The sequence below is a fragment of the Pararge aegeria genome, chromosome 11 (assembly GCF_905163445.1).
Source record: "Pararge aegeria chromosome 11, ilParAegt1.1, whole genome shotgun sequence".
NCBI lineage: Eukaryota > Metazoa > Arthropoda > Insecta > Lepidoptera > Nymphalidae > Pararge > Pararge aegeria.
The window spans coordinates 12,148,445-12,173,537 of record NC_053190.1 but is presented as its reverse complement, the minus strand read 5'-3'; the positions used below and the strand labels follow the sequence as shown (position 1 = coordinate 12,173,537).

At 34.2% G+C, this 25,093-nt stretch overlaps 1 protein-coding gene across 1 annotated transcript in view; it reads right to left on the bottom strand.

Moving 5' to 3' along the window:
* LOC120627743 (inactive pancreatic lipase-related protein 1-like) overlaps positions 1-15,686 on the bottom strand; it is a 32,809-nt gene extending 17,123 nt beyond the window's left edge. The window contains exon 1 of the mRNA XM_039895770.1: positions 15,607-15,686. Within this exon, the coding sequence (XP_039751704.1) occupies positions 15,607-15,655 (49 nt within the window). The 5' untranslated portion in view covers positions 15,656-15,686. The remainder of the gene's footprint in view (positions 1-15,606) is intronic.
* Between the last annotated feature and the right edge of the window lie 9,407 nt (positions 15,687-25,093).

Genomic DNA, 25,093 nt, shown 5'->3' with positions numbered 1-25,093 from the left:
GTTGTTGTGTCAGTGTTAGTTCAAGAGTTCAGCGTCCTGTTTTAATGGTGTTTGACAAACGATTGACATTAGTATTATTGTTGTATAGCAAGAAATTTGCATTCTTGTTTTTAAAATTGTAAAAAAAGTATATAACTTGTAATTTTGGGTAAGGCACATGTTACATATCGTATTCACAAAGCTCCCATGGGATGTTAGCTTGGTGCCAATGAGCACCATTTAACGAACCATTGTTATGGCATGTTAATAATAAAATAAAAATGACACATTCGTTTAATAGTCTGTTAATTGGATTGCCCGGATCTAAAACGCCTTGGTGTTGTTAACAAAAATTATTTATGAAAAAAAATATGTTGTTTTTAAAGTTATAAAAGTGATTAGGTTGAATTTAAATTGAATAATTCTGAATATTACTAGAACTTATGATAAAATGTTGCCAATGTTCTTCGTTGGCAACAGTTTATTAGAGGTTTTTTTACAAATCACGTGGGAATCCCGTCGGGATAAAAAGTTGCCTATGTTACTCGCCACCCTTTTGACCAAATCTGTGCCAAAAAAGGCTATATCCGGTATTTTGAATATATGCAATTAAGTCTGACCCGTGGTCGGTCATGGGTTGATAGTGATGATGAGAATAGGTCATTAACTGCCCTACAATGTTCTGAAGCATGAAGTACTCTGATTCATCGGACCCATTAACAATTTTGCGCAACTCTCATTGCGGTAGGAATCACACCGTGCGCGGCGTATGCTTTAATTGGAACTTGATTGTTTTCCTATTAAGGCGGCTTTGCACGGGAGTATGAGCTTGCTTTAATGGTGAAAGAGAAAAAAACATCGTGAGACCTCGTGCACTTATGAGAGTTCTCCATAATATTTCCAAAAGCGTGTGAAGTCTACCAATCCACACTTGGACTGCGGCCTAAATTCTGAGAGAAGAAGATTTCAGATTGTGGGCGGTCATGGGTTTATAATGATGATGATAATTGCTCATTTAACGGCTCACAATATTTGACGCATGAAATATTCTGATTTATCGATGAGGGCTGGGTTTATAAACAAAATAAAATTTGACCGCCGATTGGCGCAGAGGGCAGCGACCCTACTTCCTGAGTCCAAGGCCCTGGGTTCCATTCCCACAACTGGAAAATGTTTGTGTGATGTGCATCAATGTTTTTCAGTGTCTGTGTGTATATATGTATATTCTAAGGTTTTATGTATATTATTCATAAAAATGTTCAGCAGTTATCCTTAGTACCCATATCAAAAGTGCCACCTATGGGCCTACTTGAATAAAGTTATTTTTTATTTTGACTTTGACAAGCTAACGCTTACTTTGGGGCTACATGGTGATGTGTGAATTGTCGTAGTATATCTATTTTTATTTTTTTTTTCTCGGACGAGCTCTGTTACAAAAAGCTCCACTACTGCTGTGAGTATGAAAACAAACCACAAATTTGCCTCATTATCATTACATTGTGCCGAACAGAACAAGACCAAGTATCATCGCCTCCCAACAACTGAGACTGCAGTCAAAGCGGGTTATCCATGCATCGCTTACCAACAAAGTAAGATTGAATTCAAGGGCTAATCTGTAGTGGGAAATAAATGCTTAGGTCAGTTTATCTCCGATGTAAAGAGGTTATCTCCGATGTAAAGAGGTTAAGTTAAGCTAATCTACGAGTATAAAGGTACTGGCTTATACCTGTATTGTCCGTTTGTCCTGCTTTAAGTTAGCAACCATTAAACTTGCGTTTTGGCATATATTTAGTTGAACTACTACTTTATATCCCATGAAAACAAACATTTGCACGAGATTTGTAAAAAACCTAATAAACGTGGACGAAGAAAGAACGCAGTCAAGAGCATAGCATTTTTTTTAAATTTGCAGTTTATAGAAGGATCTTGTCATTTTATTGCTTTTAATAACATCTGGCTGGTCTGCTAAGCGTTTTTATTTATAATATGCATACTGGAGCGCGAAGCTGTCTCACACAGGACTGGTGGTAAAACCAGCTTTATAATATTAAGTGGGCCTTGCTATTAAATTTTCATTCGACATTGTATTGCGCAAATGAGCGGTTTAAAATTTGGTACTCATATGTTGCTCGTTTATTTATATTATTGAACGAACAAGGTCTCTGGGTTTTTTTTTATAGTGATATTTGACGGACCAATTCGATGGCCCGCCTGATGTTTATTTATTTTATTTAAGAGTAATAACAACATGAATATTACACGTTTTTAAATATAGCACACACACAAAAACATGGACTGATATGCACGTCAGTTACAAGTGCACATAGCATTGACAAAGCGTCATGTAAACTTAATTTGTCAAAAGATTCAACTCACCGATAAGTGTTCCGTGAGTTTTTTCCTAAAAGCTGTGGGTGAGTCATGAGATGCTAGGTATTTTTTTGGATAACTGGTTGTATTTCGCACAATAGGAGCTTGTTTTCCGAGATGGGATTTAGTAAACGGGATGTGAAAAAATTTCGTGTATTTGCAACTTCTGGTGTACCGGTGCGGGACAGTCAGAGATTATTGAGAAACATCTATTAAGCTTGTCCACGGGAATAAAGGCACTGGCTTATACCTGCGAAACCTATGTATTATCCTTACGTAATACCTATTATAAATGCAAAAGTGTGTTTGTCCGTTTGTCCTGCCTTAACTCAGCAACCATTAAACTTGAGATAAACCTTCCTAAGCCTTTTATTCACCATAAACATTCATATTCACCGATTGAAGGTTGTTACGTTTAATTCTGTATTGTAATATTTTATGTAAAAAACACAGTTCAAGAATATCCCGCCTGTTTCGAAGAGATGTCATTTATCATGTCATGATAAGTGGGAAACGAACGCAGTCAACACTAACAATCGCCTATTATCAGTGCATGCACGACATGCTTGTTATTTTAAGTCTTCCAGGTTTTGTTGGAAATTTAAGCTTTATTCAGCAAATTTTATTTCAATAATAGACTACTTGACACAATAGTAGTGTGCCCTCCAAAATTGCATAGAAGCAATGCTTACCCTGAGAGGTTATTAAAAGAGAAGGTTTTTCTATTGTGTCCTATCTAGAAGCCTCCCATATCGTGCCCGCCACCCTTTGTACTTTAACATACCAAATGAGGACAGTTTTCTGTCAAGTTTATGTAAAAAAGCTATGAAAATTTACTTATAAAGTCATAAAAAACCTTGTTTCTAATTAAAAAAAATAAACATTACAGTAAGTTATGAAATTTTATTTATAAAGTCAACCTAGTTTCTTATAACTCTTATAAAAGTATATACCGAGGCCAGCAGTCTCTAGGCGTGCGTGACGCGACGAAGACTATATAGCATGCTATTTCATTAAGGAATTGCGGACGGAATAAACCTATATAATTAAATTATCTAAGATGCTTAATGGTTCGATAATTTTTTATTTATTTAGTAAGGAAACTAAAAATACTTTGAATTATATATGTTGAAGGAAACCATACGACAATATGAAAACATTAGAATTTTGTAATCTACATTAGGCAGTGCCGTGCATAGAGGGTATTTACAAAGCAAACAGATTATATAAAATGAAAAAAATATCCAGTACGAGTTATGAAAAACTTAAGGCCTATCCTTGTAAGAGTTATATAAAGCCTACCCTTAAGTTATAACTGGTTATAACTGGTACCTACTGAAGATATTCTTCATTTTATACCATATGCATACCCTGTGCATTTCCTCTATGCAACCATATGATAATAGGTATTTTTAAATGGTAATATAAAGCTGTGCCATGAGTGTCATGTATGTAATGTAATAGGTAATTAAATTTAAATTATTTAAATTATACACTCTAACATGCAGTAAATGGAATAATCTCGTGATTTACTTATATAATATAATTTGAATTGAAATCATTGAACATTTTGCGAAACTCCAATCGCGGTAGGAATTAGACTTGCAGCGGCTTCAATTTGATTTTGATTAAATTATTTGATTGCGCTGGTCATACCAAACGTTTTATTGGTAAAGCATTCTAATAAGAGTATACCTACTGAAGCTAGTAGCCATAGGTATACACTTACAAACTATTACGAAATAGCATGTTATTTTTTTTCGCATTTGCGGGCGGAAAATACCTACTTATAGTTAAACTCCCGATGTCTTGACTAAAATTTGTTATGCAAAATAATTTTTTGTACAAGAATAAATTATGGAAAACATAATAAACATTATGTATGCAAATTTTATGAATATTTATTGATCAAAGAAAACTAATAGGTACTATGAAGGTTTGTATGTTTAAATACTTTAATCCCACGAACTAGTCGGATTTGTTTAATTTTGGTTTTTTTAAATATAATCTTCCTTAGAAGGTACCAAAAAAAAAAATTGTATCTCATACTTTTAAAGATAGAGACCTAAAAACCAGTGCTTAGGGTTGAAACTTTCGGATGATCACTCTAGTATTCTATTGTTATTTGTTGTACCTAAGCAAGATCTGGAAGAGATAGCTTTAGTGATAAGACCTCCTTTGCACGCTTTATTTAATTTTCTAAGTTTCTTCTGTATATGTGTTTACTTTGTATATAATGTATGTTTGCAAAAAAGCTTTCGAACAAACAAACAAGATGTGAAGTGACTAGCCATTGACCTGGGTTTTTATTAAATACTAGCTGTTGCCCGCGAATTCGTCTGCGTTTGATTTTGTTTTTAAAGTATTCAGAATCGCTAAGCCTTAAATGAGTATAGTAGTATATATAACATGTGACTGTCAATTAATTATAGACAAATAATTTGCAATAAAATAAAAGTGCGACTATAATTAAAGATCTAAGCTTTCCTATCTCTTAAGTTGGACCAGACTGCTCACGGTGTGCCAATTTAATTTAAAATCGCTTAAGTAGTTTAGGAGTCCATCGCGGTCAAACATCGTGACAGGAGATTTATATATATTAAGATAAGATTGGAGAAAGGCACGCGTTATTTTGGAGTATTCAATAATATTCAGTGAACATTCAGGTTGTAAAAAGCAGGAAAATCTGTCCGATGCGATTCATTATTATAGAAAATTAAACTGTATGTCCATTGAATATTTGGACTATGTTTTACTGGGATACAAAATATCCTATGTTCACGTTGAGTATGCGAGATATCTAGGTGCAATATTTCGTCAAAATCAGAAAAGCTGCTTTGCCCAGTAGGTGCCAAAAAATATTTTTTAACTCGATGGGATCAGTACCCGTTTTCTTTTCCGGGATAGTAATTCTAAGATTTTTATATAAAATATAAATCTTTTATATCTAGTGATCATTATACCAACAACAACAGGAGTCTGGGTGACAATAAAATGTGCTATTGTTGAATGGTAAAACGTAAAAAACGGTTTACGAATTGCCTTAGTAAGAGGCCCTTACGCGTACGTTTTATAAAATACGTGATAACACGTAGCCTACCTACTTGCCCCAGATATTCTACGTTAAACTATTTAGAAGTAGCTATAACATGAGTAGTAAAATCTTAATCACGTATATTACATTCTTATGTGAACAACAATAAACATTTAGTGGTAATAAATAAGTAATTTAAATACCTACCTACGTGGTTATCTCTCAATAAAACTTATCGATTATTATAAATGCGAAAGCGTGTTTGTTAAGTAAACTTTCATTCAAGTAGCAGGGAGGGAGAAACAGTTCTTTTAGAATACTTTTAATTCGAGACTACTAAGAAAAGTTTAAGAGCCGGAGTTGGCCATATCTGTTATTATATCCTCTAATTAGTGTTGCCCAAATGCAAGAACAAGACGAGACTTAGCCAGTCTTGGTCTTGGTCTTGCGCCAATACACCTGGTCTTGGTCTTGGTCTTGGTCTTGCGCTCCCAGTCTTGGTCTTGGTCTTGGTCTTGCAGCAAGAGTCTTGCAAGTCTTGCAATTACCTATTAGTCTATTACTATTTATTAAAGTTTACTTTAAATCTTAGAAAAACGTATTAGAATTGGAACATTGTGAGCTTGAATTAACATAGCCATAGTAAAGATCAAGCAGATTAATAAATAACTGAAGATTTGATAAGAAATTCGAAAAATCAACTGACCTATATGTCGTTTTCCATGGAAGTAACTGTTTCTTAATAAACATTTATGATTTATAAGCTTACATTTGCTAAAACATGTAAAAAAACAAATTAATTACAATAACTTGACTGTATTTTAAAGAACAATACTTATCTGTCTAGAAAGAGATTGAACCCTCAACTTATAAGAAATTTAATAAAAGAGTTTTACGATTTATCATTTATTTGAATAAAAAATAAAATACAACACAAATCAACAGCTTTATCATTAGGTTATGATACTTTATATCAATTCTTTTGACCAAGAATTAATACAAAGTAACCATCTGGCTGACTCATCACTTAACCTATTTCTATGTTTTCTAATTACTAATGATGCTTTAGAAAATAACCTCTCAGCAGGTACTGAAGTTGCAGGTATTGAGAGAAAATCACGGGCCATTTTCGATAAAATCGGATACTCTGTCTCATGCGTCCTCCACCAATCTAAAATCACCAATCTGAAACTTATTTATTCTTTGGAACACCTGTAGGTACTCTTAAAATTCGAAATTATTTTGCATGAATAGTGTCAAATGTTATGATTTCGGCGCGGCGGCAACGATTGTTTTAAATTTCAAAAGAAGCCGCCGGCGCGTGTATCATAACCATGTACTTCCGAAAAGCGGCAAATTTCTTTGAGAAGTAAGTACAAAACCTTTGAAGCCGCATTATCAAAGTGCCGATGGTTAAAACATAACTATGCATGCACTCAGTTTGATTTTAATAGATATTTTTTTATTCGCTATGTTTATGGTATTAGTCGTAATGCGCATAGGTCCAGTTTTTCATATTCTTTGATATAGTTTTTTGCGTCTCATAGAATTCCTAAGCGTACCTACCTACCTATACACCGAACTGTTACACCTAACTACTCCGTGAAATAGCGCTAAGTCCTAGCTGCAAGACGCAAGAGTCTTGCAGGCTATGTCTTGTTCTTGCTCAAGTCTTGCACGGTCAGTCTTGGTCTTGGTCTTGCTAAAAATACGCGGTCTTGTTCTTGGTCTTGGTCTTGCAAAAACGCAAGAACAAGACCAAGACTGCAAGACCAAGACTGAATTTGGGCAACACTACCTCTAATAGTGAAACCTAATTCGTTTGGGACAATACTGCTTATTTTTTTTCTAAACGATCTACCGGTAATATTAACTCTAAATTCCACAGTTCACGAAAGCATCAGATTCTTAATTAATTAACTTCATTTGTAAAGAACAATTCAGATTATTAGTTTTTTTAGAAAATTAGTTTTGGCACCTTGTATAGTTAACATTATCTCGCTCAATAAAGATGACTATTATTTTTTATTTATCTACTCTAACTCATATTTAAGTATTTATGGTATGTTAAAATATGTATTAGTATCCCTATTTTCTATATTTATCAATAGTATTGTTGTATTTGTGTAGTCTCGTTTATGTATTAGTATGTAGTTATTCGTATGTATATTCTAAATAGTGCATCCCACCTATTCGTAATTCTTTTTAGTTTTCCTAATCCTAGAGTTGCCTGGCAGAAATCGCTACATAGCGATAAGGCCGCCTTTTTTATCCTGCTTCATTGTTCATGTGTTTTTTTTTTCTCATATTTCTGATTGGGGTTCAAATAAGGAATATAAATAAATAAAACTATAAAGTTTACAATATTTAAGAACATTACACATAGATAAAAAAACAGATAAATATAAACAAACCCTATTAACAAACAAACTATGTACTTTTGTTAAGTATAAGGCTACATTTAACTACCTTCACGTTTTAATGATAATGGGAAATTTTAAGTATTCAATTTTGTTATTTCTTTCTTACCTTGTTGGAATCGGTAAGCATAGGCTGTTATATTGGAATTACTGATAAGTTGAATTACTTGGCACTTGGTGCTTACCTGTATGTAAAAATATAAAGCAAGGCAAAGATTTCAGAACACACAAAATCCAAATTCAGCAATTGTTACATGTAAGGCATTGTGGCCAAAAACTCCCTGCGCAAGTCTCACTACAGACCACTCGAGAAGACTCACGGTGATAGTTTAATTGCGAATCTCATTGTGTGCACACAGAATTGAGAACATACAGAAACCGTGTAAACGACTAATATTGAAGCAAAACCACTCCACATTAGTAATGTTATTGCACAGGTGGTAAGTCACTTCACTCATTTAGCAGTTGACAGTAATTATTTTACCTTTAATTTTCTAAACGTTTCACATAAAATGGGGAAAAGTTTGTGAGCAACACTCCGCTGGTGTGATGTGACATCTGCTTAGAGCGTTTTCCCTTTTTTTGGACACAATTCTCTGCATGCAAACATGCAACATGCACTGCTTTATGTTCTTAATACTTTGCGTAGTGAGCAAGCCATGGGTACTTGCGTCGCGGCGAAGACACTGCATGTTGTAATTTTTGCTTTGGTAATAAAAAAATAAATGAAATAGATCGGTAGCCGCAATCACTGCGGTTTTACCTGATCATATACAGAGCTCTCTCGGGCAGCTGGCTCTTGTTGTGCTTTAAGAACTGGTAGAAGTACTCGTCGTGGCTCCAAGATATCAGCAGGCTGTCCAGGCCACAGTTGGGCTCGTACATGCCGTATTTTGTACTGTTTCTGCCACTTTCTCCATTTTATGGTATTTATTTAAAACACTTAGAGGTAAAACAATTACTGTCAATTGCTAAATGGTATGAAGTGACTAACCGCCTGTTCGAGAAACACTAAAGTGGAGTGGTTTTGATTCTTCAATATTAGTAATGTACACGGGTTCTGTGTGTTCTTAATTCTGTGAAGCAAGGCATGTGTATTAACCGAACTAGAACCTGTTTTTATGAACTGTACCGTGACTGTTTAAGGCCAACCTATTATCTATACATTACAACTCCAGTATCTACATATTTAAACATACTATACTTACATTCATCTTTTAACTCACTTTATTGCAGAAGGATTGAGGTAATTAAGTGTATATTTATTAATAAAACTGAATGATAATGAATAAAATTACTACTTAATAAAAATAAAATATATATAACTATAATTTAATAGAATTAAATATAAATATTACAATTATATTTTAAAGCTTTAGAACTAAAGGCCTTGTTGGTGTACCATGTATATCGATCATGAGGACTTGGGTTCGATTCCCGAGTCGAGCCAACGCCTAATATGATATTAAACACGTATTTGTAAATAGAACTCACTGTAGTGTGCAGCTTCATCGTATACCCCAATCATGGAAGTTATAATATTAATTGCATACATTACAATATAATTTCCATAATAACAGTCCACTTTGGCGGTAACTAAATGTATTTATTGACGCATACTAAATAAATAATCATCATAACATTATTATTCTATTTAATATCCCACGGTTGAACAGGGTGTTTTATATGCCAGACGAAAATGTTATATAAAAACACAATTTACTGGTTGTTGCCCGCGGTTTCACCCGCGTTAGCGAATTGGCTTCGCGGATACCTTTTAAAACACACATAATTACTCAAAGTGTCGTAGTTATATTTGTTACAGACAGACAAAACAATTTTAAATGTGTGTTTCGGATATGCTGTCATTCCAATAAAACTTTAGCTATTATAGATAGACACTTAAATTTTATATACCTGTTTGCATAGATGTATAGATGATTGATGAATCATTGAATATCGCCTACAGTCAACCTTTTAATAGACGTGACGATATCTGCATATTTTCTTTGAAAAAAATTTAATAAGTACTTTTACATACCAGACATAAATATATATAAGTATATCTGACAGTCATCTGTGTAAACACTTGTTCACGTACAACTCCGATGCAAAACTACGCATAAAACATCTGCGTTCCTCCACATAACTTCCTGAAGAACTTGGTGACCTGTGTAGCCAAGTGCTTCGGGGAAGTGGCCGGAGACAGGTCCACGATCAGAGTGCCTAGAGTGATATCTTTAACCCCGCCGCAAAAATGACGGGGTGTTATAAGTTGAAATTGAGTGTGTTTGCGTGCATGCGTGTGTGTGTGTGTGTGTGTGTTTTTTTTTCTTCAAATCAATTCGTCAAGTCAAATGAACGGGCTAGACTTATAGAATAATGCACGCTACATTGAAAGTCAGGTGTTTTTTATATTTATATCCTACCGAAATCTACATTTCGATTATTGAATTTATAACAACATAAAATTATTATTGAACAGCTGGCAAGTTACTACACTCAAACACCATTTTACGATATAAAAATTATATTTTTTTAAATAATTTTTATATAATAATTGACAGACCAACGGATTTCAAAAGACATCCTTATCCCTATTCCTACTGATATTATAAATGTGAATGTAAGTTTGTTTGTTACGCTTTCACGTGAAAACTACTGAACCGATCTTCACGAAACTTTTATATATATTGTTGGTGGTATTAGAAATAATATAGTATGCTTTCAATGAAAAAAAAAATTACATAAGATACATTTTTTTTATAAAAAAATCTCAAAATACCATATATGACTATAGGTGTGACTATGTATCATATATGACTATAGGTGTGCCTCCCAAAATTACGCGGGCGAAGCCGCAGGTCACACTAGTCACCTATAAATAGAGCAAACACTTCAAGAAACAGTCTACCCAGTGCTGTTCTGTGTCGATCCACCCGAGACGTAAGACTCACGCGCCTGCACTGGCAACCTCGCCTTTTAGACTGGAACGGCATTGCAATAATACTATTTGGCGGCAGAAATAAGCATGAAGTTAGTACTTTACCGTACGAGCTCTGCCACTTAGAGTTCTACTGCTACTTTAAGGGTCGAGTTGTTGGGCCAAAAATAGGTTTCATATGTTACTATTACAAATAAACAAAAGTGCATGGGAAAGTTAAAGTTCTCATTTAAATCTCCAAAGCCCAAGGCCAATCCAATTATTACGATCTGTTTAGCTACTTGTTTAACCAGCGCAATCTATGATTTGTACTGTCAAACAAAGATAATAACGATCTTTATCAAATTGTCTAATTTTTGACCACTTTTGCCTACAATTGGATAATTTTGCAATAAAATAAAAATCTGCTCGGTTAGGTACTATTTTATGCACCCATACTATTTCAATTGTTATAAAGTATTCAATGTTTTATATAACTTATAAGTTAGTGCAATATTACGCAATACTTTTATAAAGTTAATTAAAAGTAATTCCATAAAAGATTTTATATTTTATAATACTTAAATAAAATCTTATGTAGCTAAATCACTGCTCAGTTCACGTAATGCGTATCTACCTAACTACTAGTATTTACAAAAAATCGACTTCCGCGTTTTATTTTGGTATCTAGTATCTACTTAATTACGTAATTAGTGGTTCAAATTAAACTGCTCACTAAACTATTGCACCAATTACAACGAAGCTATATTATATATTATTAAGGAGTTGCCTTCTGAATTTCTGAATCTCATGCCACGTAATCTTAACAGATTTTAATGGGCTTGCGCTATGTATTTATTGTGATTTCCTGACTATCGATTGGCGCAGTGGGCAGCGACCCTGCTTTCTGGGTCTAAGGCCGTGGGTTCGATTCCCACAACTGGAAAAATGTTTGTGTGATGAACATGAATGTTTTCCAGTGTCTGGGTGTCCATATGTTATATTATAAGTATTTATGTATATTATTCATTAAAATATTTATTAGTCATCTTAGTACTCATAACACAAGCTACGCTTACTTTGGGGCTAGATGGCGATGTGTGTATTGTCGTAGTATATTTATTTATTTATTATTTCCAAAAGAAGGTTTCTTGGGTACCTAGAGTTGACTCGGGTTGTATATCTATACCAAATATTATAATTATAAAGATGTATAGTGTTTTGGTGTGTTGCTACGCGCTAGTCTCTGGAACTACAAATCTAAGTGGAATTTCTGTTTTTCAGTTGATAGTCTATTTTTCGATGAAGGTATTGCTATTTGATGTCAGGTTAAACGTTAAGGAGTGTTGTTTTTTTTTTTTATATATTAATAGCGGGCAAACAAGCAAGTGGGTAACCTGATGGTAAGTGATCACCGCCGCCCATAAACATCTGCAGCACCAGAGGAGCCATCGATGCGTTGCCGGCCGCCCTATCCGCCCCTTGAATAACCCTAACCCTGTTCCATAATTTGCAAGTGCGCGGAAGAAATGATCTGGTATTTCGAACAGTAGAAGAATACCAGGCATCCAGATGATGAGGGTGGAATTTATTTCTACGACGTAAGGTGATTTTGTGTGTTTTACGCCCAGGAAGTCGCGGGGAGGCGCTATTATTTTTTATATTGCACTACAAGTTACCCCTTTGCTTCAATCTAACCTGGTAAGTGATGAAGCAGTCTAAGATGGTAGCGGTAATCGTCCTAACCTATTAAGAGCATGTCAGTTATTATATGGTGGTATAACTACCACCTATACCTAACATGGGACCTTTTACTTATAAGACCACAGCGCTAACCTCCTCCTACTCCTCCAACCTACTCCTTGTTGCTTGTGACTTCGATCGCGATGAAGTTTTTATATGTCTGTGTTATCTTTTGAAGCCTGAAACTATGCAAAAAACATGTCGATTTATTGCTCTGTGTAAAACAAAAACCAAATCTATGCCTCGGGGACCGAACATTTTACCTTGATAAAAGCAGTCTGGTGTGATATTCTAGACTAAAATCTCTCTCTATCTCTTTGCTAAATTCCATTCAGATCCGCTCAAACGTCGTTGACTAACAGCATTCAAAGTTTCGCATTTATAATATTAGTAAAGATACCTACCTCGACCTCTTTGCCCTCATCCGTAAATCTGATAAAGCAAGATAAATTAATTTTGCCTACGCTCACCATAGTTGCAATGCAATGCAACTTCAGTAGTTAAAATGGTAAATTGAAATCAATTATAATAATATATTCCAAACGCATGCGTGTACATACATAATAATATTTCAATTAATGCAAAACGTGTGTAGAGTTGTAGATAGTTATACGCAGTTTAAATGACTGTGTGTACCTACAGACTAACATAGTACCTTTCTACGACTGTATACATTCATTTAAAGAACATATGTAGTAGTTGCCTGCCAGCGTTTATGTTATAGTTTAAATGATTGAAAAATTAATTTCACTACAATTCATGATTTGTTTAATCCTATATATCAGGCACTTATGAAACGTGAAACGAAAACTGTACTCGTAAACTTATAAGTTCCAAACGTTCAATTTTTTAAATTTATTAGTCAATCTGTTGTTCAGAATTGTAATTCTTATTTTAAAGACTTTTACCTCTACAAATAATTTATGCATATTATTAGTTTATAATTAAAAAACGCGATAATTTAAAAACCTTTAATATAAGCCATATTATAGTTTTTTAAATTATCTCGTAGGAACACCTTAGAACAGCTGATTTAACCGGCTATTAAAATTATCGGATCCCAAGGACTGCATATCGGACCAACGCATCTATACTTGCAAAACTTAAAATCAAAACAAGACTCTCTACCATCTGCCTCAAACGAATTCTAGAGTACTTCGGACACATTGCCAGGAAAGACGGATATGATCTCGAAAACTTGTAGTCACTGGCCAAAGTGGAAGGAAAAAGAGTACGTGGCCCCAGTACGATGCGTTGGTCTGACCAGATTCGCTGCTCATTCGATACTACCGTATACGATGCTTTCCAAGTTGCTGCTGATAGCTACCCAAAATTCGGAGTTTCTAACCCCAGCGGTTTAGGCTATGTGTTAATTACCAGTCGGTCACTACTTTGAATTTTAAATCTATACTTATATATTTTTTTTTTGCATAAAAGTATTCTTTGAGCTGTATAATATAATTTTTGAAGACAGACAATTAAATTGTTACAAAATTTTCGTAAAATCCTTTCTGGTATTTCAGCATGCAAAACCTGAATAGAATCCCAAACGTGTCGTGCATTTTTACGGAATAAAAAAGAGCCTCAGTAATTTTCCGATTCTTCACCTATTTCCATGAATATAATCACGTCAGTCAATTTCAACTAGGAAGAATGTCAAACCAACAAATATTTAAACTATTGCAGTGTCCTTCCCCGAAATGCAATCTATGCAAGATTGATACGTAGGTAATGAAGTAAACAAATAAACACTTTCAGAATTAAAATCATTATTATCGACTCATTACCAGCCCACTACAGTACGCGGATCTTGTCTCTAAATGGGAAGGATTTAGGCCGAATTCCACCACGCCGCGTTGGCCAATTGCTAAAAATGCACATAACTCCGAAAAGTTAAGAGGTCTGTTCCTGGTTCGAAATTCGGTTGGCTAAAACCTCATCCATCATATTGGTAAAGGCTATGGAGTAATGGGGAAGTAAGTTATTGTCTTGGGTATTTTGATAACAAAGTAGTTGTCATCCAACACGAGTTTCATTAACATAGTATGGTATGTATGGTATGGTATACTTTTTTCTGTTCTCGTTGGTTTTTCTCCTAAGTATTGAGTACTTTATTGGTATCATACTTATTGTTTTTTTTTTGTGTTATTTGTTTGAGGGAAGATGATGTACATGTGAAATTACTCTTAAATAACTAAATATTAATAGGGGAGGTGTTGTGGGTATTTTGATGATAAAGTAGTCGTCATCCAACACGAGTTTCATTAACATAACAGTTATCATAGCTATAAATATAATGTTTAATTTTAACTATAAAGGTATGTTTGATTGTACATATCTGCGTAACGGAGACCTTAGTGGTAACTAAGACTCTACTGCTGGGTAAGAAACTGTTTCTAGTTCTAATCCCTGAACTTCATATTATAAATATATATACCAAATAACAATACTTAATCAATTAAATAAAATTGTGTGAGACTTACAAAATTATCAATTCAATAAATAATCTCGAACAATATGAACTAAGTGTGTTGATACTAAGTAGAGCGTTAAATTTAAACCTAGCAACGAACGTGTAACGTATCTAATTTTATACATATATTTTACACATAACGTTGTAATATAAATCAGATAAAGTTAGATTGCTATCGATGTGTATGTATACAAGACACAAGTCAACATGGTATAATAGTTTTTTTTTTTCAATGCCACTGACTGATAGCAGACGCAAAGATATATTCCCTTGCCAAGTATCACCTGTCAACCATCACCACGTGTTCCGAACTCCGAACTCCGAAGATAGCCGAAGGGGGTTCTAAAGACGCACGATTAAGCGCGAACACAAATAGTTGTATCGTAGTTCTTGTGATTCTGTTTTACTGCCAAATTCCACAATACATTCCAAACAATATTTATCTGGTTACACGGTCTCGAATAACTAAGATAAGTTATAATAAAATAATATGCCACTTGTCCTTGTTACTTTTTCCTAGTTTTAAAATTACGTTCCGCATGAATACTATAATATAGTGCATTATTATTATATTATTATTATATGAAGCTTATTTTTTTCATTCACTGCAATATCGGAACGTTCAATTAATTTGATGAGGATGTCTCGATTATTTCTTCCGTACCTGTGCCCCACCAGTATCGCTTCCAACTCACAGACACTGCACGAAACATATTTGTAGCGCTGCGTGCGACGCAGACTGCGCGCGGCGTCCAACTGATACATTCTTGAATCTTGATTCTAGTTTGAATCCGAATTTCGAATTTCGAACATGTAACCTAAAGAAGGCCTATTCCAAACAAGATTTTGAAAAATTGGAACATCACAAACGATGCACGTACCAGATTTTGTCACTTATAGAGAGTTACTGACAAAGGAACCTGACAGCCTGACTCAATTAATCTCTAATTAGAAGCGAGAGTGCTATTAACGTTGAGAGGAGGATTTCACATCGTTGCCTGTCACTAAAGTAAATGGAATCTCTGACAGCTCGATGGGTGCCACTGCCGTTGATATTTAGGTCAAAGCCCTGCAAGCTTGAAGAGCCTTTATTAATGAAAATATTGTAGTTACCTATTTAGAATCTACCTACGTTATATTTAAATTATGCTCTATCCAATAAATAAACTTCACTTTTTTTTAAATATCACATTCCTGGTTTTTCAATATGGGAACCACAGAATTAAGAACATACAGACTCCTCATTAAGCCATTATTGCGAAAACAGATAAGACGACCCAAGCACGTCTCACTTTACACCCGCGGAATGTTGCTAGCTCACAAACATTTCCCATTTCCCCGTTTTATGGTAAACGTTTTGAACATAAGAGGTAAAATAATAACTGTCAACTGTTAAATTAATAAAGTGGTGTGGTTTTTAATGCTTCAATATTAGTTGTGTACACGGATTTTGTACAACCTGAATTCAGTGATTTGAACATAAGTTAATAGCCATTCCAATACATTCTATCAGAGAAACAAGGATGTCCGCTACCGACAATACTAGATCTCAATATTTTAATGAGACAATAAGAACTACTTTTTATAGCTGGTAAAAGTAAGGTATAAAGAAGAAAATAATAAAGAGTAGGTAACGTTATCCTTTCTAATATTATAATTGCCAAAGAGTAACGTCCTCACTAAGCAACCAATCAACTTCATTTTTGGCAAAGAGTTAGTCGAGAGGACGGAGAGAAACATCCTTTTTATGTACTATTTATAACGTACATTAACGATTTATCTTCATCTACGGACCATGAACCAATCAACTTCATTTTTGGCAAAGAATTAGTCGAAAGGACTGAGAGAAACATCCTTTTTATTTACTATTTATTAAGCACATTAATGATTTACCTTCATCTCCGGATCATCAGCTGACCTGTTCGCAGACGACAGCACAGTAATTTTCACTGGTAAAAAAATAAGATTACTCTTAAAAAAGACATCGAACCTAAAATTGACATTGTTATTTCATTAATTTCTATAGGTAATTGACGTAATCCAAATCCGATTGTTTTAATTATTTATCTTAATGGCTTGGCTTTAAATGGGCTAAAAGATTGTTCTATATCATTTTTGTAACATGTATATTTTCACATGTTTTTTGCAAATAAATGACTATGATTATGATTATGGTTCCACGTGAATTGACAAACTGTACTAAATGCAGACGAAGAACGCGGGCAATAGCTAGTTCTCTTTATGGTTAAGCCGTAGGATAGTTCTATATTCGTCCAACTATCAATAGTCCAACTTCTTAGACCAGGGCGCGTTTGGAACCCTCGTAGCTTTAGTTTTAAGTTGACGAATTTATTTATCGCCATGAACTCACTCCTATGTCATATTTTACATGTAATGTACGCATCAAAAGTGACATCTATGTGCCTATTTGAATAAAGAAATATTTGACTTGTCTTGCCTTGACTTGAATATGGACGTTAAAAGAAGAATTTTTGCCTTCATGTCTATTCTGAGCCTTTATATGGTATACCAGCGAGAAATATAGACCTTCATTTTCAATCAACAAGCTACACTTGTACCAATATAGGTTAAAACATTATTTATAATAAACGGCACCTAAAGCTTAGCGTGCTCTTCGAGACGCAAAGCCAATTTCCTCTATTTCAACAATATATATACTATATAGGTATATTGGATAGAAGCAGGCGCTACTTTACGGAAGTCTATGACATACAATGAACAATAAGCTAAACACTGAAAATTATTTAGCTCAATTTGCTATACTCCGCGAAAAGTAGGAAAATTAGTCCAGCAGAGGACTTGTAAAAGGCTGTTGAGGATGATGATTGATGAAGCTTAATGTTGAATAGAAGCAGACGTTACTTTGCGGAATTCCATGCTGTACAAAGAAAATTAAGCTTAATTTTCCAAACTCGGAAAAAAAGAAGAATCTGTACGGTGTTAATTATATTTCTATCTTTAATTGTTATTGTAAAAACGATAATTCATTGTAAAGTCAAGATTTCCTGAGGATGCTTCGGTAGTCGCAGTGAAACATGCGTGCGAATACATTGCCGAAGATCTGTTTGGTGAGGAGTATATAGATTGAAGGAAATATAAGATACTCCGTACAGATTTCTTTCCGAGTATAGCAAATTGAGCTTAATTAAGCTATCCGGCGTAAACGCAGGGTTATTCGGTCCCCAACGAGGTGGACAGACGACATCAAACGAGTCGCTGGGAGCCGCTGCAACAAGCGGCCCAGGACCGTGGATTTTGGAACTCCCTACAAAAGACGATGATGATGATGATGATAAGTAACTGAAGGCAGACCCTGGATTGTCTAGTGCCGACTTTGCTCAACAGCTTGCCTTATAAACTAAAGCGGGAAATAAACGCTAAAAACATAAAGGAGAAACTTAAGACAATTTTCTTTCAAACTAATAAATGTAATAATAAATAGCTGGAACATCCTGTGTAAAGTTTACTCAAACGATAAAGTGCGATATGTGGAACTGGTTGAAACGCGATCATTATTTTTTATATTAAACAGAAAACAGACCCAGATTTTAAAACATTCTTCATGAGTGATATGCTCTTATTGGTCTTAGCGATATAGCCTAGTCTGCCTTGATAAATGGGTTATCCACACTGAAAATTTTTTTCAAATCGAACCGATCGCGATCACGTAAACAATCAATCAAACAAAGAAACAAACACTTCAACTTTTACATATTAATATAACATATAAGTTGATCCCATTTTTTCATCTAAAGCTCCCTGCGGAAACAGAAAACTGTGGAGAAAGTTGGAGGAGGCCTTTGCCAACCAAGGGCAAACAGATGGGGTTGCCGAGGCAGCTTCAACTAATAATTGGTTTAAATAATGTGAACTTAGTAATAATCATGTATGTAACCAAAATCAAACCACATCTGAATAAAAGATTATTATTGTTATTAATATAATAAGATTTAAGTTACACCTTGAAAATTTCTGGTTGTAATGGACTACGATTGTTGCTGAATAATCTTACTTACCTAAGAGGATTTAAAAAAAAACCTGAAATCTTATCCGCAAAGTAACGTCGCCTTCTGCACATTAAATTATAAACCATTTAGAGATCCATTTAAAATCCAAATTAAGATCAGTTCAGATTTGTGAAATTTATCTTTAATTTATCCGTTTATTTATTTTATTTACCTGTGTAGCTTTTTAGGAGTTTAGTGACATACACACGTATTATAATTAAATAGAATATATACATATACATGTATATATTCTATTTAATTTTACTTAGTTTTAGTATTTAGTTGTATATTTTCTATGTAATGTGTACATATAATTAAATTGAAAAATTTTATTAACATCGTGTTGCAAAGATTGGTTAATTTCCCTACAAAAAAAAATTTTTGTAGGTTCATTAATAAATAAATAGTTAAGTATAATACAAATGTTGTGATTATCTATACCTAGAATTATTAGTATTATTCTTATATTAGTAACGTGTCGTTAATTCAAAACACAATATGCAATTCTGTCAAGTCCTAATTAAAGTTATGCGGCTAATATTTATTGTAAATATTAATTTTAGTTTGTAATTATGTAAAAATATATTATTAGAAGTTGCAAGTTAAATAAATTTTAGCATTCTATAAACATTCTCGCATCAATTAAAAATATCTTAGATGTTCTCATAATAGCTGAGACCTCTTAACTCTGTAGAATTCACTGTGTAGCGTTTACTTCCTTTCAAGGCGACAGCTTTGCGTGAACAGGGTTATGTGTTCGTACCTACTTTGAATACCCGTTATGCAGTTAGTAGATATACATTTGTAGTGTCGACGTTGACCTATTTAAGCTTAATGACATCTCGTAATGTTTTTCCAATGGAAACTGGATGAAATGTTTTAAATCGTTTTTGTCTGCTAGATTCTACTTTTTACTTTGCAATTAATCATTTTTGTGTGTAGTTTCGGAATTCGCGTGATAAGTCAATCTATTAGTAAGTCGTATTTAAATTTCGGCCAAAATCCCTCAGTGCCTGAAGACCAAAGTCTTCGAACAGTGCGTGTTGCCAGTGATGACTTACGGATCCGAAACGACTATGGGCCTCATAAGAAGGCTCAGAATCACTCAGCGGGCGATGGAAAGAGCAGAATCAGAAATGAGGAGATCCGTAGAAGAACCAGAGTTACCGACATAGTTTAGCGAGTTGCAAAGCTGAAGTGGAAATGGGCGGGGCACATAGCTTGGAGAACCGATGGACGTTGGGGTTCCAAGGTGTTTTAATGGCAACCCCACACAGGTAAACACAGTGTTGGTTGGCCCCCAACGAGGTGGACAGACGACATCAAACGAGTCGCTGGGAGCCGCTGGAAACAAGCGGCCCAAGACCGTGGATTTTGGAACTCTCTGCAAAGGACCTATGTCCAGCAGTGGACTTCAGTAGGTTAAAGTCATGATGATGGTTAAAATTTTTAAGATATTTATGGCTTTGTTTTTATTTTCTAGACTACTGGCTAGCCCTTGACTGCAATTTCATCTAATAATAAGTGATGACGCCATCTAAGATGGTAACGGGCTAACCAGCGGAGTAAAACCTTTTCTACGCGACATCGTACCAGAACGTGAAATCGCTTGGCGGCTGAAATTCGTAAAGTGGTAACTATCCACCACAGTGATCATCAAACCACTGAATTTCTAACTTTACTGTAAGTTGGAATATTATGAAAATTAAGCTCAATTTGCTATAGTCCGCGGAAAGCTGGAAAATCTTTATGGTGTCATTTATAATTGCTTCAATCCTTATACTCCACAACAAACAGATCTTCGGCAATGTACCGTCTACGCACGTTTCGCTCCGAAACCGGAGCATCCACAGGAGATGTTGACTTAAAAACTATTCATTGTAAAGTCAACATCTCATGACAAGTCAACCAATGATAAGTCAACCTTAACAATTATAAATTGTTTGGGCGCATTGGTCTAAGCAAAGCCCAAAACCGAGGTAAATATTATGGACCTTAGAAATTATTTGAAAATATAGCAAGTGCATTTTATTATTTATTTAAATCTTAAATTAAAACTTCTTAAATCTATCTTACAGGTTACGCTAATGCGACACACAAGCTAACTTACTACTAAATATATTCTATACAGTTCATTTATTAAAAAAAATATTATTATATAACGGAAGTTCCTACCACAGTAAATATATACTTTAACTAGCTGTTGCCTGCGACTTCGTCAACGTTTGATTTTGTTTTTTGATGTAGCATTCAAGTATTCAGTATCGTTAAGCCTTAAATGAAGGGTTTGCTGCTGTCCACTGAGGAGTTCTGTCCTCTATCTCCAACTACATTCATCAGATCTTCACAAAGTTTTGGCAAAATTAAACACATATACCTCTATAGTAAAAAAATAATTATTTAAATCGGTTACAATTTGTCGGAGTTAAGGTGTAAAATCGTCAAACACTTTCATCCCCTCTCCCAAAGGAACTGAGCTTAATGTCGGGATAAAAAGTATTCTATATTACTTCTAAAACTTCCAAGAATATGTGTACAAAGTTTCATGAGGATCGACTAAGTAGTTTTTGCGTGAACACGTAGCAAACAAACTTACATTGACATTTATAATATTATAGATAGATAGATAGATATATTCACTGTGTCCCTAAGTAGATGTCACTTAGTAGTACATTTCTGTAGGTAGAGGTCAACTTTCGTTAGTATTAACGTTTTTGTACCAAAACGGATGGCCAAATATGGACAAAAGCTAATGTTTTTGTGTTTTGGCCTGTCGTTAACATAAGGAAAATAATTTTGTGTACCTAAATATATAATAGCAAATAAATAGCACGGTTTCAATAGGCACCTGTATCGGATTTCGAAAACATAACAATATTACTGTAGAACATGTATCTAGATTTCTAGCCACTGAAAAAGCGTTGGGAATCCTAACCTAAATCATGCTGGAAAAATTTAAAATTAAAATTTTATCTCTACGTTGGTATCAAATAACCCTATAAATAATTAATTTTTGATTGTTACTTCATAGAACTTAAAGTATCAATTAAAATCATACTAGGTACATGGTAAGGCAACAAAGAGCTGAAGAGGGGGTCACATTACCCATAACGACGCAACGTCCGATTTAATTATTGTTTTTTGATAGTAATTATTTGTTTGTTGTCGTAAATTTATTGCGGTCGAGAAAGCTAATTATTAGATGCTATTATAAATATTACTTACAAAACGAAATTGACTGTAACCCTAACCAACCTAAAATCTGCTCTGAAAAGATATACAAAATTTACCTTAGAAAAAAAACATTGAATAAGTTTAAAAAATTAGAAACTAGTTTATATACCGCCTCTAAATAGTCTACATATTATAATATCCTGTCCAAAATTTAAACTTCCATTAAAATCGGCGCAATAAGTTTATGGCAAATAAACTTGAATGTTTAATTATTCGCACTAAACATTCTTATTAATATATTGTGACATCTTCATAACATCGCGAGCACTTATATGATAAACAACGACATCTAGTAGCGTAGTCTTGAAGCTCTACAATGCTAAGAAGTTATCGCCGACTACAACAAAGCTGCCAGCAGCAATATCCAAAAGTTTGCTGAGTCGTTAAACTAGATACGCTGATAGATGGCGCTGTTTCTTTTTGCGGCTTACCGTATACATGTTTAGCGATGCAAAAGTGTGTAAAATAAATATAACATCTATACATCTTCATACAAATTCTGATTTTCCGTTTTCCCATATAAAATTCAACAATTTTTTTTATTAATTACTGTATTTGTCTATATTTGGAAGGCAAATTTTATAAACGGATCAAAAAATACGCAAACGACTACCTACTTACTAAACAGAGAAGCTATAAGCTGACCCTATTTTTATCAACTCTATTTTACTTTTAAGGTATTTGACTTTCATGCACAGAAGAAAAATAATTAGAAGGAAGGAAGAGATTATGTCGTAATACAGAGTGCAAATAAAACAAATGTACTTACATAAGTAATTAATTAGGTAAAAGCGAACTCAACGCCTCGAGGTTCTTCCATTTATTAGCTTTGTGGCGCAAACAGTGCGTCGAAGCAAAATAAAAAACCTGGCGAGTGCGAATTGGACTCGCGCAAGAGTGGCTCCGTACCATTATAGCTTATTAGCTGTGTTTTACTCCTTTTCCTGAAGAGATCGCTCTGTAGCGATAAGGCCGTTAAATTGTATACTTTTTGTTAAATTTTTATTTATAATTTTTCTATATGTTTATGTGGTGTACAATAAAAGTGTATTCATACATTCATTCATTCATTCTTTATATATAAGAACTGGTAAAAGATTACGTTTGTTGTTCGTATTAAATTAAGTTTTTTAGTATTTCTTACTAAAGCGCTCTTCTCGAATCTTTTCCGTTCTAAGTTATGCTAAGATCGGTTGAACGGTTGAGAAAAACATACCTAACATGTACTACAAAACAAATGTTTTTATGAAATCCGTAGGAACCCATTTTTCCCCGGGTTAAAAAGTATTCTATATCCGACTACGGAATGCGAGCTACCTCTGTGTAAAATTACAAAAAGATCGCTGCAACTGGCATGCTATTTAAATTAACATTACAGTTTGAACAGTTGAGAGAGAAGTTTACTTGTGTTATTTATTTACATTATATGTATATACTATTAAGTATATAATTATTAGTATTTACGCTGTAAAATGAAAATCTTTTCAAATTAAACCTCTTTCATGCATTTGAATTTTTCTATAAACGCAGGAGGAAAACAAAAACCACTAATGTAATAACTTTTTGCATCTAAACACGATGTATTAAAAATATATTTGTACGACCCTGCCAACACTCATGGGTACATATTACGGTTTATATGACCGCAGCGATTCACTAAATCAACGGATTACTGTAACTATCTCGACGGTGCAGGTTACCTACATGCTCAGCTTACTGTCCAGTATCTCCATTTGTTTATTTCAATACAAATATAAAGAGCTTTGCTTTTTCATAATTACTTTCGTTGTTTTTTCTTTATTGCTAATGGTTCATTGTAAATTCATCACTCATGATTAACATTAAACCATCAAGGTCAAAGTCAAAAATATCTTTATTCAAGTAGGCCCATAGGTAGAGCTTTTGATGCGTACAGTTTAGCTGCCGTCCCACGTAACCTATATTTTTTTTTGTTATTTCCCTTTTTTATTTATAAATGCCCTTAAAGATGTCAGCACAATAAAAAACTTGTGAAGATTAGGTTATTTAGCCTAGAAAGTAGTTACTATAAAGCTTGGTTGTAAAGATAGATGGTAGCTTAGTTTAATATTAGCATTCACCATCAAGTTTATTATAAATTCGGGGCGTCTGAAATAGCACCGATTCAGTTCTATCATTTCTAACTTGATATACGTAACAGTAGCAGCTTAAAGACGCATGGACCTAGTAATACTGTAGTTTTTAACTCCCGACGGGGTGTTATAAGTTGTGTATGTGTTTGTGTGTGTATGTGTGTGTGTGTGTGTGTATGTGTGTGTGTGTGTGTGTGTGTGTTTGTGTGCCTGTCTGTGAGTTTGGTTTTTTCTTTGTTTGACGGATGAATTAGTCGGGAGTGTTCTTAAATTATTTTTTTCCACAACTCCCACTATATGGATGTCAAATGAAAGGGCTTCACTAGTAGAACACTATGTACACACAGTGAAAATATAGAATTAAGAATATACAGAAACCGTGTACACTAACTGATATTGAAGCATCAAAAACCACTCAACTTTTGTAGTGTTTCTCGAATATGCAGGTAGTTACTTCACTCCAGTTGACAGTAGTTATTTATTTCCCTCTAATGTTCTAATCGTTAACCACAAAATGGGGAAAGTTTGTGAGCTAGCTACATTACGCGGGTGTGAAGTGAGACATGCTCGGGACGTTTTCACTGTTTTTGGACACAATGCACCGCATGCAATAATGGCTGGATAATTCTGTATGCCCTTAATTTCTGTGTATGTTTACTTATAGCAAATGTCAAATCCAAGATGGCCGCCACAAAATGGCCAATACCATTTTATTATTCACAATTCTTACAATATGAGTATCAAATACTCATATTATTCACTCATATTATATATATGT